The sequence below is a fragment of the Ceratotherium simum genome, chromosome 10 (genome assembly GCF_057802395.1).
Source record: "Ceratotherium simum simum isolate JZ-2026a chromosome 10, ASM5780239v1, whole genome shotgun sequence".
Lineage (NCBI taxonomy): Eukaryota > Metazoa > Chordata > Mammalia > Perissodactyla > Rhinocerotidae > Ceratotherium > Ceratotherium simum.
In genome coordinates, this window is record NC_141909.1 from 15846497 (window position 1) to 15859859 (window position 13363).

The window sequence follows — 13363 nt, forward strand, 5'->3', positions numbered from 1 at the left end:
CTCCTTAAGTTTCTGCCAGGATCCAGCTAGTCATGTGCTGTAAAATCCTGGAAGAAACGAGCCTAGAACTTGAGCAATCATTGTGACTGGGTTGACATCTACTGTTCTCTTGAAACGAAAACAGAGCCAGTTAACATGTACCTGTTGCTATACTGCAATGCAATATTAAGCCTGATTAGGAAGAACAATGTAGAAAACAATGCACAAAAGAACTCCACGAGGGAGACCAGAGCACAGCCAAGGGAGGCACGCACACAGAACCTGTCAGGCTCGCGCACAAGCCTCTCGCGAGCCAGGATTCCCCACCGTCTGTGGCACATGCAAGGACTATTTATTCTCCTAAAACTTGGAGGAAGCGTTAAAGCCCAGGCAGACAAGTTTGTAGAGCATGGGGGAAAAGGGGGTAGGAAAATACTGCCTGCAATATGTTTCCTTTTCTCCTGACCACTTTCAAAAGAACTAACGAACTGGCTAAAGGGAATTCAGAGCAAGCGGATTTCACTGTGACAAGTCAATGATAGCATTTTAATCAGAATCCAGCTCTTCTGGGGAGTGCTGGGTGGGGGAGACAAGACCCCGCTGCATGACTCCGTGTCCTACCAGTCGCCGAGAGAGGGGGGTCCCACAGCCCTGCCCTCGACTCTCAGGACGGCAAAGCTGCTTCCCTTCACGTCAGACGCCTGAGAGTCACCCACCGACCCAGGCCTGTCTGCATGTCCCCCACCCCCCGGGTTCCCGCGATCGGACAGGTGTCCCCGTGGGACAGACGTCCGGGGGCGACGGGCACCGGGGAGCCCCGGCTCCCTTGGGCCCTGGGGAGAGAGCGGGGCCGGGCCTCGGGGGAGTCCGGCCCGGGGGTCCCGCCGAGGGTCGTGGGGCCGAGCGGGCGCCCCCGCCGGCCGGCCGGGGAGGAGCGAGGGCCGGGGCGGGGGTCGAGGGGATGCAGACCGTCCAGCGCCAGCATGGAGGGGAAGTCCTTGCAGTTGGAGACGCCCGTGGAGTCAGTAACGCACGTCTTCCACAGGTTGGCCCAATAGGTGGCGGTGGTGATGACCGTGCCGTCGATGGTGGACACCTTCCAGTAGTCGGTGGGCAGCGTGGAGGACACCAGCACCCAGCCTGAGATGGAGACCAGGAAGGCGATGATCTCCGAGGCCGTGCTCGCCATGCCGCCGCTGCAGCCGGGCTCGCGCTCGCGCTCCCACTCGGCGCCGCGACCCCCGCGCGCCCGGCCCCGCGGCTCCGCCCCGCCGCCCCGCCCCGGCCCCGCCCCGCAGCCCGGGCCGCCGGCCGGCGCTAGGGGGCGCGGACCCGCCCGAGGACGCGCCTTCGGGGGCACATGGGGCTCGAGGGCGCTTTCACGGTCGCTGCCTGGGTTCTGTCCCGCCGGCTGGCCCGCCGCCCGCGGTCGGGAGGAACGCAGGCCTGCGCTCCCCTCCGCCCCCCGCCCCGGCATCCCGAGGGCCGAGGGACCGCGGAGAATGGCTCCCCTGTTGGACAGACTGGCAGCCGGATGTGGACAACCTGCTGCGTTCCCCCACCCCCCACGCCAGCCCTACCCATGGCAAATAGCTTGGCTTCCACTGTACCTTGTAAAAGCAGAGCAGAAAAAGCCTTTTGTGTGCCCTGGAAGGACACGGCCTGGTAACACAGCTCTCGGCTTGCTGAATTCTAAAGGTTTTCGTGCCACGCTTGTTTGGGTGACCCCGTTCGGCTTGTCAGGGAGGGATCACTGCAGTTCTGTGCTGGAAATCTGCCTTGCCCTAAAGTTCTGCGGTTCTCTTTGGCCCGGTATGGTAGGAAAGTCATTGTCAAGAGGTGTGTCGCACAGGCCTAAATTTAAGACAGCAGCATGTGGAGAGCACAGGCTCCGTCAGAGCCTTCGTTACAATCTCGATCTTGAATCTTCCAGCCACAATGCTGGCCTGCTGATACTAATGCATTACACATATGACATGCATTTGAGACATTTTTCCTGTAAGTCCCTTCCAGCTCCCAGGTCTGTGAGTCTATTCCATGAACTGATGGTTCTGCCAGAGTGAAAACCACTCTGTCTTGCCTTACTTTTTTTACCACCTTCACCTTTCCCCTAATTGAAGAATAAACTCATTCATTCCTTCATTGCTGTCTCAAGGTAAATGTAAAGATCAGAGTGTACTTTTGGCTCCTGAGGTTACAAATCTGGGCATAAATGAGAGAACAAAGACACTGGCTTTATTATGAGGTTATTATTTATCCATTTAAAGTTCTTACGGTTATATGAGCTTTCAGGATTCACTTCTTGCCAAAAGTAACCAAAGGTCTAAAACCTATAAATCAGTCTGCTACAATAAAGCTAGCTGCTAACCCTCTGTTTCACAATCTTTATGCAGGGACACTTTGGTTCACTTGAGAAGAATTTCTCAATTCCCCTGTCACTTTTTTTTTAGTCAAATGGGTACAGAATGAAATTAGAGGTGATTAGATGTCCATGGAGAAGAGAGGAGGTTGGACTATAAAATCACCAAAACTTAGATTTGGAAGGACCATTGGAGACTGTTAGGACACGTTTCACATTCGACACAATTATCCTGTCTATTTCTAGAGATAATATTCAATTCATGCTCTAACCTTCAGGGCCACGAGCTCAGCACATGGCAAGGCATCTGTTCTGGTTTTGTTTTGTTTTAGAACTTTTAGAAATTCTTTTTTATATTGAACCCAAATCTGTCTCTCTTGAACTTCCACCCAAATGCCAAGTCCTACTCTTGGGCAGATCAGCAGCCTTTGGGAGGTGTGCTTGGCCATCTCGTGGCTTGTGTGGATGGGAAGACGGCTTGCCTGGCAGAATGCTGACATGCTTACACTACTGTACTGCTCTTGGTCCCAGCTTGTCCTCGTGTGTCCTGTTGGGTTCACTGGTGGGTCAAACTTAAAAACAGTTTGAGAAGCGCCTACCTAACCTCATCCTTCTCATCCTCCCTGCTGTTCAAATCAGTCACCTTTAAGTATTGACTACAAAGTGTCCTCTATTGTTTTGCATGATTTGCCTTATTTAAAGTGCTTTTATCACTGTTTCTTGCCCCCCAGCATATTTCCACTTTTATTTCTATACCATATTCCTTTCTGAACAATCTGCCTATTTCTGATCCAATTTACTATTCAGAAAACATAAAAAGTCATGAAGCAAAACTATGGAGTTTCCTAAAATTAAAAATTGCACACATTTTGGTTTTGTACTTTATTTTCTGGCTGTGCTTGGCAGTCTGTTTGTGTTTTCCTCATGGTAGGTACTCACTAAAATTGTTGATTATTTCTTTTCTTTTTTTTTCCACAGGACAAAATCTTGACTTAAACTTTTGATACAAAAAAGTGTAGTATTGTGACCTTGAAGACCCAAGCTTCCTAATTTATCAACAGGTTAGTTATAAATTTCATTGTTTGGAACCAAAGGTATATTGTTTGTTTGTTTTACATAAAGAACTATGGAGAATGGTTTGGTGTTTTAGACCAGTCCCCAAAAGTTTATTTAACAGATAATGTAGCTCTACCTGTGGTACTTAAAAAATCCATAAACCCAGATCACCACTGCAATATTGCTTCTGGAGGAAACAAATTCTGAATTCCAACTTGGAACTCCAAGAACGACTCCTTCTCTCTGTCTCTCTCTCTGTTGCATCACCAGACATTTAAGCCAGAATCTCTGGGGTGGCTCTGGTAGGGATCTGACCAAAGCTTCTCATGTACAGCCAGGCTGGGAACCACGGCTCTGACCAGTTGAGATTCAGGTATATGTGTACAGTTAACTTAGTAAAACAGATGGTGTGTATTACAGACAGAAAGAATATTAATCTGTTGGTTGAAAACTTTGAAAAAAAGAAATATTCTTTTACTGTAGAGATTGTGACACACAATTGCAACTTAAAAGGGGTTGAAAATACCACAAGCAAGACCTGATGGTAGCACTGTTAGTTCCTCTGCCAGCGGAAACAGACTAGGGTCGTCATGCCTGTGGACCGATTAACTTTCCTTTACTTTTATCCTTTGTCCCTTCTGTGAGATTGGACAACCCTAAAAACTCTTTTCTTTTTCTTCCCTGGCATACTGCATATTTACTTTAGAGAGTTATATTTCAGAGCCCACAGATGCCTGATCAAAGGATGGAAGATGTTAACTTTCTTTAATACGTAAAGGATATTACGTAATGAATCAAGCATTTATTTTAGAATATCTTAAGCTTTTCAAAACCAGTTTAGTCAGAAGAAACCTAAGTAGAGTACAGATTACCACATAATCTAACATAAGAATGTCCAGAAAATGAAAAGGGACCCCTATAGCGAAGATTTTTAAAAAGAAATAAGGGATAAATGGCCTGTTTCACTTTAAGATTATAGAGTCCCAAATAACCTTTGCAGTTAATCTGCAAGCCGATTTACAGAGTACCTTTCAACTGATAAATGCTTCCTTATTTTCTTTAGGGTTCAGTTCACTGAAATTTTTATTTATTGATTCATAGCAAACTATTCTTAATTTAAATATAAAAGTGACTATAGCTAGAAAGTTACTTCTCTAAGTTATTCAAAGTTACATCTTAATTAACAATAATTTGGTCTTTACAGAAACCTTTAGATTTTTTCCAATATGAAAACTACTAATTTATCTATAAATTAATAAATTTTGACATGAAGACATTTAAGTCCTGAAATATATTCTGAGCCTTTCCACTTTTGAGACGTAAGCCACTGAGATTAGCATTGGAAGTTATTTTGTGGCCTTATTATGATTATTAAGGAAAAATAGAGGATTCTCCTACCCCAGGCTTGTTCAATAGCAGTGAAACCAGTTCAGCCAACTGAACAGGAGATTTGCAGAAATTCTTTACTTGAGATTCAACTCACCTGCCAAACAACACAGGTGTGCCTTTCAACAGCTCAAGGATTTTCTAAGCATCAAATTTGGTTTCAGTCTACATTAGCTCCTTCCTCAATTCCAGGGAGGTGGTGTGCTGCTAATCAGGTGGGGAGAAGCTGAACTCCTGATAAATACGGTATTAACTAAAAAAACAACTGCCCAGGAGCCAAATATTGTTACACCATGTTAAAGAAGACATTAATGCTGACGCTAAGGTAGTAAAAGATTTGTGTTCCTTTTCCTTCCATTTTCCCTTACACTCTTAGTTTACCTTAATGCTCTACACTAACTCTGCCATATTTGTAATCTACTTAGCACGAAAGCTACAGAGTGATAGAAGCAGTTATGGGAATGAATGCTCATGCTTATCATTGCATCATTGATCATCTATGTGTGTGTGTGTATATATATATATTTTTTTAATTATAAGGAAACAAATGGTGCCTTATTTTGGCATTTGGACTTTCTGAGGCTGTACTGCATCAGAATGTGTCAATGGGCCTGTTACACATTAGTGCTGAATATCCTGTAGATTTGTTTTTCGTGGCATTCATTTAAAACACACTCATTCTCAATTCTGAGGTATCTTAGGAATATCTGGATTCCTCTTGAGCCCCCAGAGGGGTAAAGTTTGGGCCCCAGCAGCTCATAGCTGTCTTGGTGGGATACCCCTCCAGCCTGGAATGACTCTCACTCTGAGATGCTGGAACCTTCCAGGGCTTGCAGATGGTTTGGTGGTATTTTGCTGGTCAATAAGCATCTTATGAGTATTAATTCAACCCACCCACTCAGGTTAGGCAGCAAGTAAATCTGTATATTTTTGGCAAGTCATTTTATTTCTCTGAGTTGTAGCTTCCTCATTGGTAAAATGAAGGTATTTTGGATGGCCTCCAAGACCACTTTGAACTCTAAAAGTCTCTGAGTCTCTGACTCCTAATGAACTCGACCAATCACAGAGACATCAACAAAGAGAGAAGAGAGGCAAAGATTTTTCTTTGGTGCCCTCACCGCTTTCTTTTCTACCCACTTCCTGACATTACTCTCCCTCCTTTGCTATATTTAAAGGTGTATGTGTATGGGGTGTATGTGTGAGGAGGGAGAAGTGCATGAAGTTAATGTGTTTTAAATCTCTATGTATAGTCTTATTTTCAATTCTTATTTTTGTTTATTAGAAATGTGATAAAGCATGGTAGTTCAATTCACTTATGAAACAGGGTGATATAGGGGACAGAAGGCAGATGAGGGAACCCTCAAGATGTGAGATAAAATTCTAGCTCTGTGAGGCCTTGGGCAGGTCACCTAATGGCTCAGCATCAGTTCTTCAACTATAAAACAGGAATAAATAATAGCTTCTTTCAAAGTTATTGTGAAGATGAGAGCAATGTATATAAAGGACCTTGAACATGGTAGATAGTCAATAAAAATGGGTATTACTCAGTTCACTTAGGCTCTTTCATTTCCTTGCCTCTCTTTAAAGTTATAAAATAACATTTTCCATAAAAGTGGTATTAATCAGAGTTGGACTGACACAGTAAGTGAATAAGGACAGACTGTACTGCAAATCTTAAAGTAAAAAAACAAAAAGTGTTAGGTAGAGTGCCAACAAAGAAGAGGTCAGTGCCCAGAGCAGAGGGAGAGAAACCAGGAAATAAGAGCGAGATTATTGCAGGGGAAAGAAATTCTGTCGGGGGGTGGGGAGGGTGGGAGGGTGCCCAAAGGGAAGTATGGGAAAAGTGAGAAATAAAACTAGACAGCAGTTACATGTAAAAGGGGACAGCACGACAGCATAAGGGTAACAGAAATGCGAGGAGAAAGGAAAGGAGAAGGCAATAAAGATAAGGGATAAAAAAAAGAGATGGGAAGCCGTGGGGGTGGGGGGGGCACCAATTAAACAGCAGAGGGGAGGGGTAAGGTAGCACTGAAAGAAGATGGGTGGGCACTGAGGAAAAGTGGAGGGTTGTTTGCCCAGCCCTCACCTTTCCATGTCACTTGTGTAAGCGGCACATTCTAGTGCGTGTTACAAATGAAGAGCCTGTTACAACTCTCTCCCCGGTCCTCCCAACACAGCTAGCGAGAAGTCGATTCCAATGGACTCAGGCATCCCGTGTTTACCACTTAGCTCACTTCGTGGGAAAAATTATTGGAAGTTTAAAGTGAATTCTTTAGGGGTCAAAAATACAAGTTCTTACAAAAACATACCCATAAGCAAATAATGGTGAGGGTTTTTTCCCAAAATGTAGGCTTTCTCCTATTTTTATCTAATAAAAATGTATACGGGTACCTTTTAGGTACCAGCCCCAATTCTAAGTACTTCACTCATTTAATGACCACCCCAATGAAGTCAGTACTATTTTCATTCCCTTTGTAGAGAAGAGGAAACCATACCACAGAGAGATGAAGTAACCTGCTCTGGAAGGTGATGGAGATGGAGTTTCAACTTAGCCAGTTTGGTTCTAGAGTCTACACTCCTTTGTAGTAATTGCCTCCTACCAAGCCGGCTCTTTGTAGTTCGTATATTCGGTTAACATCCACTGAGTATGTGAACACACACACACAAAATGAATTAAAACAATTCTAGATAATTTGGATTTATCTTTATTTTTCAGGAGAGCGCCTTTTATACTCAGAAGTATTTGAACAGAGTACCTAATTTCCTTATTTAATTACATTGTGTGACTAGATCTTGTAATAAAATAATGAACTTGAATTAAAGTTCATTAATATGCTGTTTAACAATGTCCTGGGCAATGCTGATTCATTGTATCACAATTTGTGTCTGGAACATTTTTCTTAAAATGTGTGTGTGTGTGTAGATGTATATATGTATGTGCATATGTGTATATATATGTATGTGTGTAGATGTATATATATGTGCATATGTGTGTACGTGGTTCATCAGAGTACTCTCTTAACTGTTTGTTTCCTGCTTTGAGTCTTATCCTAAGCTGTCAGCCAGTTAGAATTAATGAGCCCCCACCCTTCTACCTTACTCCTTCAGAGCTAAATTGTCCAGGCGTTGGAAAAGAAACTCGTAACCAGAAACTCCTCATCACCAAATATGTTTTGATTGCTAGATGTGCCAAAAATGCAAGTTTTCTCGCCCACTGATTTTTGCCTTCCATTTCCTCTCCCATATCCTTGAGGGCAACCCCAGCTGCCATGGAACTTGCTGGAGGTGCCTTTAAGGAAATGATTGAGAAAACAGAGATGATCAGAGACTGTTGAACATCACTGAAATCTGGGAGGAATGATCAATTACTATGGAAACAGTGGCCTGAAAAAGCTACAGCCAGGTGGTTGTTATGACTTCTGGGGATTCAAAGAGATTGAGGAAGCCAATGTAGGAGTTTGGGATCCATTGCCATGGGATGCTCAGACAGCTTATATAGTTCACTCCATTTTTGCTCCCATTTCTAGAATAGCATTATTCATTCATTGAACCAATTCAAAATACATTTATTGGGTGCCTACAATTCTCTAGGCATCCTTCCACACATTGTAGATAGGGTGAACAAAACAGACAAAACTTCTGCTCAAATATAGCTTACATTCTACTGGAGGAGACAAGAACAAGGTAAGAAAAATATTTAGTATATCAGATGATATACGCTAAAGAGAAAAAATTCAGCTGGTGAGTAGGGAGGTGTTATATGAAGTGTGTGTGGGGGGGTGGTTTTTAAATTTTAGTTAGGTAGCCAGAGAAGCCCTCCCGGAGAAGATGCCTTTTAGGGTAAGACCTCAAGGAAATGAGGGAGTTAGCCATATGGTAGTTTCAGGCAGAGCATTCTCAGAGGGAGGAGGACATCCAACTTGTCTGAGCAACACTGGAGAGGCCAATGAGGCTGCAGCAGAGGGAACGAAGGGGAGAGTAGTGGGAGATGAGAACAGAGAGGTAACGAGGTGTCTATCTGTGTGTGTCCCTGTGTGTGTCCATGTATGTCTGTGTGTCTGTCTGTCTCTGTATTCATGTGTCTGTGTCTGTGTGTGTGTGCTCACATGTCTTCGTGTGTGTTTATGAGTGTGTATGTGTGTGTGTGGGGGGGGAGGTGTATATAAGTCTGGGCAGCTCGTGGAGGGCCCTGTAAGTCCTAATAACAACTTCAGCTTTTACTCTGAGTGCGATGGGAAGACATTGGTGGGTTTTGTGAAGGGAAGGGATATCTGACTTAGGTTTTAGGATCGCTCTGAGAATAGCCTGAAGGGAGGTCAGTGTAGAAGCAAGCACTCCAGTTAGTCTAGCTGAGTGGTGACAGTGGTTGATCAGGCTGGTGGAAGTGGGGTGGAGAGAAATGGTCAAATTTTGCATTGGATTTTGAGGGTAGAGCTGACAAGATTTGCTGACGACTGACGGTGAGGTATGAGTGAGAGAAGTAGAGGAAAACACCAAGGCTTTAACCTCAGCCACTGGAAGGATGGAACTGCTGTTTCCTGAGATGAGGAAAGCTCTAGATGAGCAGGTGAGGGGTAAATATCAAGACTTCTATTTTAGACGTGCTGAGTTTGGGGTGCCCAGTAGACATCCAGGGGGAGAGGCCAGGTAGGGAGTTATATCTACAAGCCCAGAGTCTAGGGCAGAGGTTCAGTCTGAAAATGCACACTTTGGAGTCACCTGTAGGCAGGTGGTGTTTGAACCAGGAGAGTAGACAGGTCCTCTCAGCCTGAGTGTAGACAGAATAGAGATAGTCAAAGAGACCAGGAGGAGACTGAGAAGAGGTTGAGAGGGCACTGCTGTCCAGGTCAGAGAAAAACCAGGGGAGCGAGTCCTGGAAGCCACATGAAGAACCCCTTTTAAGAAGGAAGAAGTGGAATGAGGAATGGTATCACACGCTGCTGAGGAGCCAAGCCAAACGAGGGCGGAGGAAGAAAGACCCTGGAGGTCCTGGACCAGAGCTGTTTTGTGGAGAGAGTGGGGCAGAAAGCAGATGGGATTAGGTTCAGGGGAGAATGGGAGGGAGAAAGGGAGACAGGACAGGTAAACAGCTCTTTGAAGAGAGGAGAGAAATGGTGCAGGGGCGGGGGAAAGGGGCAGCAAAGTGAGATCATGAAGGATTTTCCTTTTTCTTCCTTCTTTTCTTTTTTAAGATGAGAGAAATAAGCACATTTTAGGGCCTCCTGCTGGCGTGTCAGGTCCTTTGTGTGAATTCAAGAACGGTGCCCGTTCCTCTGTGTGGCTGCAATCGCGCACCAGGGCACGCAGAGGAGTGTGGGTGTGGGGTCCCATGCCATATGTGGCCAGGCCCCGAAACTCTTCCTTCATCACCCCCTTCCCCACTGTACTGTCATATGGTTAAATCCCGTAAGACTACAGTTCAGATGCAGCTTTTCCTCTACATTTCTGTCTATTTGACTTTATACTAAAGTATATATCTTAGTTTGATATCATTTTAAAACAATATAGGACACATGTTTTATAGTTCTAGAATATTGGAGTTAGACGGTACTTTAAAAATCATTTAATTCAACATCTTATAAATGGAGAAACTGGAGTCCACAAGTGACTTCTTAATGTATATTGTTATAAAGTGTATATTGAGGGAATGTATCAATTGGAGTTACATTTTGTGTGTTATTCTTCAAAAATGTGTGAATTTGAAAAGTTATCCGAGTTTAGTGCTGAAGAAAAATCTGAATTATAAGCAAGCTTTTAATATATAAAAATTGAAAACTGTCATAGTTCATGCTGGTTCTCCTCAATGATATATTTGTGCCAATAGAATATTTATTAGTATATTACTAGGAGGTTTTTTGTTTCAGGTTAATGCAGAGTCATCACTATAAATGGCTTTTGAATAGTAACATGAAAAGGAAAGAAATAACAATGGACTTGTATGCTGATAATACGGCAGACAGATAACACACACACCTCTTTTCGTGGTTCAAAGCAATAGCTGTTTTCTATGTTTGATTTAGGGTTTGTGAAGAATTAATAAAATGATCAAAAGAACAAGGTTGAGGTCACGTTTTGCCTGTGATTGTTATAACTACCACACCTGTAGGATTTGGGGCATAAATCTTTCTGACAACCAAATATGCCCTAAGTCAACTACTTCCACACCATACAATTCACCTATAGATGTAATCCTACAGAGTTAAGCAATGTTTTGTTTTCCAATCAAAACACTATATGAGAGATTATATTGTAATTTTTTTACATGGTAAATAAAGCAGCCAAAGAAATTGGATGAAGCAACCTGAATGATACTCTGTTTGTTAGTCTCTAAAGTATATATACTGTAGAGGAGAAAAGCAAATAATAAAATTCCATTATTTCATGTTAATTTCCAAATGTGATTGAGAGGATCAAATAAATTAAGCATGGATATTATAAACCTAGATATATTATGGCTATTTGATTTGTTGTTGAATTTAATTTTATCAGTCAAAAAGGATAAATGACAAAATATTGGATGGAATATCAAGCACAAATTGTCAAAAACTTTCTGTTTTGGAGACCCCCCCCCCCATGTACCCTAGTGTTTGCTTTACCTAGTGACTGGACAAATATGAATGTGGATCTTCACTGATTATGACTTTTTTCTCATATGGTTATGACTATGACTCTGACTTTGACTATAACTTTTTGATTATTTAGTGAATGTAGCATGCATATTTCCACTGTGATATTTTATTTCTGGCCAAACAGGGCCAAAGATGAACCACACTTGTGACTACATTTCAAAATCTCATTTTTTGAAGTACACACATTCACATTCTAAATGAAATAATCCTTACATACATAAAGTAATAGAGTTTAAATGCCATCACATCCTCCTCCTGCCCTAATTCCTATGGATGTAAAGTAATGAACATGGAATACCATTTATACACGTGAAAAATACAAGGTCAACACAGCCTTCGAAGTTTTGAGTTTTGTTTCTTTTATCATTACACTTGGGTGCAATGTACGGAAGTGGCACTGGACTGGCATTGAAAAGACCTGGCGTAGAGTTCTAGCTCCGTCACTACCTTGTTAATTTACATTTACATGGGTCTATTTTTCCCATCTAAAAGTGAATGGGTTGAAGAGAGTCTGTAAAATTCTGCCAAGCTCTAACAATTGAGGGAGGAAATAAAAAATGCAGTGGGAGAATATGGTTTCCTCCTTCCCTTCAAAGAGTGCTGACAATGGAAAAACATGAGGAATAGGGGAGCCAAAGAAAAAGAACTAGGCATGAAAGGAAGGTTCAGACACAGAGCAAAACTGGGAAGAGTGTGAGGGAGGCGTCATCCGTGAATGGAACCAGCAGGAGGGTTAGAATCATTGAGGAGTCTTTCTCATCACTCACCCTTCCCTACCCAAATTTAACTGAAGTTTAGTTCATCCTTATCCCAGCTGCCCCCTCCCCCCTCAGTATGCTCACTTGCTTATATTTGCCTCTTTTAATTGGAAGCAAAGAACAGTAACCTACAACTTGGTCATTCCAAATTCCTCCCTGTCCCCAATGAGTGTTAGAAAGAAAGGCAGAGCGAGTTTCTATTCTGTGTGCGCACGGCCTGATTCCCTTAGATCTATTCTAGGGCATGGGTGCCTTTGTTTATTCTCATGGCTGGACTTAAGCAATTTGTGGAAGGTCCCACAGCAGGTTAATGACAGCACCAGGTTTAACATGCACAGCTGCTGATTTCTCAGTGTGGGCCCTGGGCCACGGGGCCACGTGGCTGTTCCCCATGGTGTTCCAATTGACACACTTGTCAGCTGCAAGGAACTTCCTATGCCCATGGTTGTGAACCAGCTTTGTTAAACATAATGCGTCCAAAAGAGCCTGACCGCCAAAACCTTGAAACTTATCTCAGTTCTTAACAAAAAAGCGTTGTAGAGTCGTGAACCGGTATTATCAGTGTCGGTGGAAAGAAGCAATATTCCAACAAGGGTGAAACTTTGCTGGATTACTCAAGCTCTTAAATTAGAGATCTGATCATATTTTTACAAGTAACAACAGGTAATTCTTAAAGGTAACAGGTAATTCCTAAAAAATTAATATCATTTTAAGAATTTTAAGAATCAAGTTTAAGAATTAACATCATTTCTCAGGCAGAGCCACTAGCCACCATCTAATTTTTGTTCAGTTTTTTTCTGATATTTTCAAAGGCTATATATATATGTCATGTGTTTCTTATCTAATTCAGACTAACAACTAAAAAGTAGTCTTTTGTAATTTAATATATATCCTGCTAGATTTCAGCGGTAAACAGTTCTTAAGGGTAAACATTTGTTAAAGGATCAAGATTATTCTTTGAAAGCTGGATAAGAACCAAAACAATCTTCAACATTTGAGCTCAAAATAATGAACATCTTCTTAGTTCCACAGTTTTTCTCCAAAAAAAAAGAAAGGAATGTGCAAGTGTTCTCATGCCAATATTCTGGAAAGGTAGAAAATATAGCTTCAATAGGAAATAAAGCCATCTTGTAATTAGCTTTTATTACCCATTTTCCTTTATATATTATTAAAGCTCTTAAGCAATGCAACAGCTT

The 13363-nt window shown here is 42.6% G+C and overlaps 1 protein-coding gene across 2 annotated transcripts in view; it reads right to left on the reverse strand.

Moving 5' to 3' along the window:
* CLDN10 (claudin 10) overlaps positions 1-13363 on the reverse strand; it is a 99469-nt gene that overhangs the window by 17952 nt on the left and 68154 nt on the right. Inside the window, exon 1 of one of the 2 annotated variants that reach the window (XM_004423114.3) lies at positions 949-1173. The exons of the other annotated variant lie outside the window; for it this stretch is intronic. Within the exon in view, the coding sequence (XP_004423171.1) occupies positions 949-1168 (220 nt within the window). The 5' untranslated portion in view covers positions 1169-1173. Of the gene's footprint in view, positions 1-948; positions 1174-13363 lie in introns of those variants that run through there. 2 annotated transcript variants of the gene reach the window in all.